This window comes from Triticum aestivum, chromosome 4B (genome assembly GCF_018294505.1).
Source record: "Triticum aestivum cultivar Chinese Spring chromosome 4B, IWGSC CS RefSeq v2.1, whole genome shotgun sequence".
NCBI lineage: Eukaryota > Viridiplantae > Streptophyta > Magnoliopsida > Poales > Poaceae > Triticum > Triticum aestivum.
This window is the reverse complement of record NC_057804.1, coordinates 480,843,303-480,850,380: the sequence shown is the minus strand read 5'-3', so window position 1 is coordinate 480,850,380 and position 7,078 is coordinate 480,843,303. Positions and strand designations below refer to the sequence as shown.

At 42.1% G+C, this 7,078-nt stretch overlaps 1 protein-coding gene across 1 annotated transcript; it reads left to right on the top strand.

Annotated features, from left to right (window-relative positions):
• The first annotated feature begins 699 nt into the window (after positions 1-699).
• LOC123092836 (uncharacterized) lies at positions 700-4,498 on the top strand. Its single transcript, XM_044514685.1, has 2 exons — positions 700-1,467; positions 4,224-4,498. Exon 1 carries the CDS (start codon positions 911-913, stop codon positions 1,451-1,453), a length of 543 nt encoding a protein of 180 aa, XP_044370620.1. The 5' UTR covers positions 700-910; the 3' UTR covers positions 1,454-1,467; positions 4,224-4,498.
• The last annotated feature ends 2,580 nt before the right edge of the window (positions 4,499-7,078 follow it).

The following is a 7,078-nucleotide window of genomic DNA, read 5'->3' as shown; positions in this document are numbered from 1 at the left end:
GGTGGACCATTGGTTTTGAATGGAATTCTGATTTGGATATCCATAATATGATTATTGATGCTAAGCACAAATTCAAAATTAGCCATTTTATAGAAATTATGATATTGGGTTGCTGGAGCATCTGAAATCAAAGAAATGAGATGATATTTGATGGGATACCTTGCTCAGTAAATGAATGCAAGTATGATTTTATCAGAATTTTCAAGTTAATCATGTTGAAAGCTAAAGCATCTCTGAAGGAGGGCATGTCATCTTGGATTGACAACATTTAAATTTCTATTTTTGTATTTTTGTACTCTTTTTTCATTTATTTTGTTAGCCCTTCTATTTCTGGTTGCCTCCCCATCAACCATTGAAATGAACACCATCTTATTTCTCTTATTTATTAATGAAAAATGACACACTGTAGGGTTTTACCCTACTGTTCTATGGTCAAAAAGATTGTGGAACCGGCCTACCCCTTAAAAATCAAAGGGGGTAAGTTTGTGATTGGTCAATAGATGAAAAAAGTCTGTAAAACCCTGTATTTGTTTGTATGTCTAGCATTTTTGATAAAAGTAGTGCACTCGCACGTATTTGAGAAGAAAAAAACTGTCACTTGTGCACCGGATCTCTCGGATCCACGAAGCTGGCACGTTCGGCGCTTTGTGCTTCACTTGGCTCCGTGACTTTCTCCTCGAGAAAAAAGCAAAATCCGGCTCGGACGAGCAGACGGGCACGCTCTACGGCCTTCTAGAACACTCCTCCCCCTTCCATAACAGAGTCGAGACATCGCCATCACCTCCTTCCATTTCAGGCCTCCAGCCTCCGATCTATACCCCGACCGAGCCTCGCCGGGCGGAGGCGCTCCCCATGCTACAGGCCTAGCGGCGTCAATCTCCCCAACCCACAGCCCGCCCGCCCGCCCGCCATGTTCGGCGTCGTGTTCCCGGACCACACCTTCCCCCTCGACGCCACCGCCTTCGCGCAGGTCGCGCCGGCCTCCTGGCTCCTCGACCTCTCCACGCTCTCCCTCCCCTCCGCGCCCCGCTCCGCCGTCGTCTTCCTGCTCCCGCCCGCCGCGGCCGCGCTGCCCCCGGGCAAGGCCGTCGCGGTCTACTACCAGGCGGCCGCCAACCGCCCCTTCGCCTTCCTAGGCGCGCTCGGCCCCGCGCGCCCCTCCGCCACCTTCCAGCTCCCGGAGGCCGGGGACGAGCCGGAGCCCCCTGCCGGGCCCGCGAAGCTGGGCGTCGCCGTGGAGGACGCCGCCGCGCTGCCCTCGCCCCCCGACGAGCAGCGCGCGGAGCGGGTCGCGCTCCGCGTCGGCGAGAACCTCTTCAATTTCATGCAGTCGTTCTGCGCCGCCGACGGCGGCAAGCTGGTAGTGCCCACGGATATTCTGGACCGCTGGTTCCGCAAGTTCCAGGAGAGGGCCAAGAAGGATCCCACCTATCTGAAAAGCTTTGACTTCTGAGACCAAAGCTTTAGGTATTCCCTCTCCTATTCTCAGTGTATTGGTTATTCTATTCTTAGGTTCCTTGGGTGCTAATTGGTACAGGAATGCTTAGTCTCATTGAGTGCTCCTGTACCAATTGGTGCGGAGTAGGAGTTACAAGGGCGACACCACCTCCCCTGGTAGTTTAAGATCGTGATTTCTTGGACCTCTTAGTTCGTCAGCTATGTGATCTGGTGTTAATTTTCAGTGTTTGTGCGAGTTCATGACGTTGATTGCAGCATAATGTGAATATGCCCCGGTGAGATGTGGACTCATAGAAGCTTGATGTTAAATATATTATCCCTTTATGGAAAAATGCTGTGCTGAGATTAAGCACATCTTGTGGGAGAGAGATTGGAGATTGAATGTTTGTGCGTACTGACGTGTAAACAATTTGGAACTACCAATTGCTTCAAATCTTGATTTAGTATTACAACTGAACCTAATTCGAATTGGATGTCAGCATGAATTGTATGATTCGAGGACCTATTAGATTCTTCGTTACTCATCTTTACTCCTGCAAATATAACGCCCTAGCCTAAATTTGATTAGTGCCTAGTGTGTATTACCCCTTCCAAGGGTTGATGTCACTGGCAACATACCACTAACTGGCAGATGCAGCATACTGCTAACTGGGAGATGTCTAGGATCACGCATCAGCACACACGTGGTGTCGTTGCCCTTCAAGAGCAACACTCGCAGGTGGCCCATGCAGAGAGTTTGCTTTGATACAATCAAACTCCATCCGCCTAGCCTGGCAACCACCATGACCCCTCCATATTCTGAACTAAACCATTCAAGAAACATATCCGTAGAGCAATCTTGAGTTAAGGACTTACTAACGGAGAACCACAGATAGACACGCAAGCGTAACTACAGCACCTTGATAAGAAAGTGAAAAACCCATCTTTAAAATATAATATTCAGTTCTTCTCAATAAATATAAATGTCTGATGGTTCCAACATAAATTATACAGTACTCCCTCTGTCCGAAAATACTTGTCATCAAAATGGATAAAAATTATGCGTCTAGAACTAAAATACATCTAGATACATCTTCTTTTATCTATTTTGATGACAAGTATTTTCAGACGGAGGGAGTACTAACCAAATTGAACTTGTGCAAAATATGCTGCCAAAAAATTATTTGATTCTAAATTTACTTAATTACCAGCTGGTAGTTGGGCACAAAGGAATTTATTTTTGCCATCCATGTTGAAGTATGGGCGTATCATTTTTTCCAAACCTTGAACGTACTACCCAGAACAAATGGAGTAATTGGGCCATCCGGAAGCGAAGGGTGTGTTTGGTTTATGCCCAAGATTGCCCCATCAAAACATTGGCTAGCCAAAATTTTGGTTGAGGTTTTGGTTGCCCATGATTTTGCCAACATTGGCAAGAAAAATGAACTAGAGTTGGCTAGAGTTTATTGGCATGCCAAAAAATCGGCAACCATTCAAACAAAGACCAATCTTTGGGCCATGACCAAAATTTTGGTAGGGTGCACTTTGGCCATATTCCAAACACACCCGAAAACCTATCTTCAAAATTTAATATTCAATTCTTCTTGATAAAAATAAATGTCTGATGGTTCCAACATACAATATACAGTACCAATCAAATTGAACTTGTGCAAAATATGCTGCCAAAAAGTTGTTTGATTCTAAATTTACTTAACTACCAGCTGGTAGTTGGGTGCAAAGGAATTTATTTTTGGCATCCATGTTCAAGTATGGCATATCATTTTGTCCAAACCTTTGACATACCACCCACAGCAAATGGAGTCATTGGGTCATCCGTGGATAACAAGGTTGTCCTGGAAACCCACAACAAATGGAGTCATTGGTTCATCCGTGTATAACAAGGTTGTCCTGAAAACCCACAATAGATGGAGTCATTGGATCATCCATGGACAACAAGGTTGTCCTGAAAACTTATGTGGCCATGAGCCAGGCGAAATAAACGGCATTTTGGTTCAGTGTGCCCCTTTCCGTGGAGAAAAAGAAGGTTGTCCTGAGTGGACGCTGTGAGCTGTATGTCCTGCATGCAAGTTTGGAGCTCGACGATTTCTGGCAGGTGCTGTTGGTGGGAATGTTTTGCAGATTTACATGTGTTAGATTGTTAAATATCTGTCCTCCGTGTCCCTATACATAAATGGGACTTGCTGAATGTTGAAGTTTTCTCTGGACTTGGTACCATTGTCGGGTAGGGTAGACATCTGGGCTATATAAAATGTATGTCAATCAGTTCGGTGGCCTGTTCATCTTCTTTGTCTCCTTACAGGAGAGACCATCTCAAAATCTTGGCATGATCCTATATGAGGATATGTTTTGCCTACCCTGAGTCTTATGTATTCAACTGGATGTTATGGGTTCAGTACATATTTGAAACAAAAGAACGCCTGAATTTTTTTTAGTTAGAATCGTGAACTGATTTGTTCTGTGTGCTTGTGACATATGATTATTTGAGTGTGATCAAGTGTTACTACTTTTCCAATCTCAGTGCAAGCCTAAATTATGCACCTTCTGCAAACCGAAAGTGTCTTTGCGCTTTAGCTTCAGAAAAGGAAGGCAGAAAAATGTGCTTTTGTTTTTGGCCATCTAATTTCTTGTCTGGATAGGAAGATGTGAACTAAAAACAGGCTAAAATTTCTGTTCAACAGATTTGTGCCAAACCTATTATTTTGTGTGTCTATTTGGTATACTGGACCATACGAGTTTATTTACTTCGTTTGGCTGTTATTTTGCAGGTTATGTTGCAGTTGCTCTGCATGCATATGTGATGGCCAGGAGGATCTAGATCCTCCTATGTGTTTGTTTGTACACAAACTAGCATCTCTTGTAGGGAGTAGACCAAATCAAGGTTGCCAATCCAGCATGTCTATTTGGCAGTTGTAGTGAGAGAAGCGACAACAAAAACAGCCATAGTAGATTAGATGGTGTAATGAAACAAACAATAGATCTTGTTGGCAAACTGTACAAATTTCCTTTGGTTAATCCTGAGCATTTTGTTCTAATTTTTCAATCAGTTTGTTCAAGTTACCACTTCCTTGAAGATTTTGGATGAAGACAGGTTTCTTGAAACCGGCAGATCTTCTGGTGTGTCTTGTTGTGACTTGTGAGAAACTTTTGACTCGCTGATACATTCTTCCTTCAGCTTTCCTTTTTCTGTAGACCTGTAAAATCAGACGTGTGTTAGTTGTTTTAAGCCGGCATTCAGACAGGCACTGGCAGCGACATATCTAGCTGCTGGAAACATATGAAATCCATTCAGGAATCTAGCTGCTGGATAGCATATTTCATGAATAGCATTCATGTTTTCATGTGTTGCAACATCAAATATTCGTCAGCTGGACATGTCACTGCAAGTGCCTGTCTGAATGATGATGCTTCTTTACCTATATATATATGACAAATGTTTCCTACAAGCAGTGGTAGTTACCACCACTTGCGTTTTGTATGTTGTATGTAGTATCTGTCAAAATTGAGAGTATGTACGTGTAGTATGTAGTATATAACAATGATTAAGTAGTATATATACTAATTTTTAAGTAGTATATATCATGTTTTGAGTATGCTATTTTTTACGTACAAATATGTATGTATTTCACAAATATAACAAAAACTATGGGTTCATATGTAATTTTTTCATGTAACTTGCTTTGAAATATTTTAGATATAGTATACGAATATATTTAAAATGATAAAGTAGTATATATAGTACTACATGGTAGTATATGAGACATATGAGGTAACTACCACCGGGTGGTAGGATGGATTTTCCCTATATAGGACCTATGTAGGATGGATTTTCCCTATATATATATATATATAATATGATTTTAATCTGTTAAATATGATGATCATATGGACATAGCAGAGCATGGGCAGCGGCCTGAATAAAGCCCAAACTGCATATATTGATATTGCTATCAATTATTCGGGCACGGAGGACCTATACCCGACCCGAATATTGACCGAAATTCCTATAATAGATATTTTAAATATTGATAAGGTATTATCAATCATATGGACAGGGAAGACCCTCTGTAAAATAAATAAATAAAAAAATAATAATAAGCAATATTGAGAATTTAAGTAGCTTTGGCATATATGTACGCATACATTGGCACAAGGATTCTTGAAGGCAGAAGAAGCTCTGAAGGCTAATCGCATGAACATCTGTATGGCCAAAGAGCAAAGGCTGGTACACAGAGGTCAGCCAATTATTCACCCAGAGACAATGCCACGTGAAGAACGCAAAGATTCCCGAAGATTGAAGCTTGTCGGCATTCTCTCTCGCATTTTTCTATATTATTAGAAGGACACGCATGTATCCTAGTAGGACACGCGTGCATACTACCGTGTGTAAAATAAGTGAAGGAAGGCTCTCGAAGGCCTCCCTAGCAGTCACCCCTCGCGGCTATAAAAGGAGACGCCGGGCTCAAGAACACAACACAAGACAGAAGAGCACAAAGCACTCAGAGCATCGAGACCCTCCACCAGAGCACCACTTCCTTTGTAGTTTAGCCACCACCACTACTAGTAGCACAGGCGGATCCATATAAGGTCATGGGTGGATAGTTCTACACCCAAAAAATTTGGCCACAAACTTTATATAATGATGTATGTTAGGCATATATGTTAACAGCGGTGTAGTTTGAGTAATAAATGTCACATTAATTCATATAAGCCGGTCGAGTTAATAAGCATCTCGATTTCATACTCTCCACAACCCAATTGGCCGACGCAACTAGCTTGGTTCCCTCTCACTAGCTCCCCAACCCAATTTTTTTGCGAGATTGCTCCCCAACCTAGTTACGGGCGCTAATTTTGCCCAGTATTACACGAGTCATTGACGCCATATCATCATTGTTAGTACATGATTTGCTACATTTTTTGTGCGTGATTTTTCCCAGAACTTAAGGATAATGATGCCATGCCGTGTTTGTGGCCCTGAAAAAAATGTACTATTACATAGTAGATGATCTTCAAATTTTGTCATTTCTTTAAGCTATTTTAGGTATTGCTACTATGATAGAAAAAAAACTCTTGCTATGTGAACATTTTAGATATCACGTTGGAAAAAAAAATTGAACACCCAAGTTCGAAATTCTGGATCCGCCACTGGCTAGTAGAATAGCCAAGAAGGCGCTTAGTTTGCCAAGAGTTTGAAGGTAATTTCCTAGTTGTGTGTAGTCCCTTCGGGGCCTCCTGAAAGAGAAAACCATATGTAAATTATGTTGTGGAAATGATGTAGTTTCTTGGTCTCACTTAGTATTTTTATTTATGAATTTATGGGACGAGTTCTTATGCTAGGGATCCTATAGGAGAAACCTCTGTGTGTGTAGTTTTCTGTGTAGCCCACAGTGGCGTTTGAATGAGAACCTTGTGGCCGTAGAGAAGTGTTTCCTTCGGGTGGAACTGCCTGGGAAGACGATAGAATTTACCCCATAAATTTACTATTAAAACTGCTAAGTGAACGTAACTAGCTACATCCGATACAACATAATGATAAATATGGTGAGTATTGAGTAGGATTTTACACCACTGCGTACATTGTTGGTCGAATTGTTGGCCTCACCAGCCGAGAATAGATCATATA

Excerpts from the sequence above, each read along its gene's own strand:
- LOC123092836 (XM_044514685.1), top strand. The coding sequence starts at position 911 with ATGTTCGGCGTCGTGTTCCCGGACCACACCTTCCCCCTCGACGCCACC.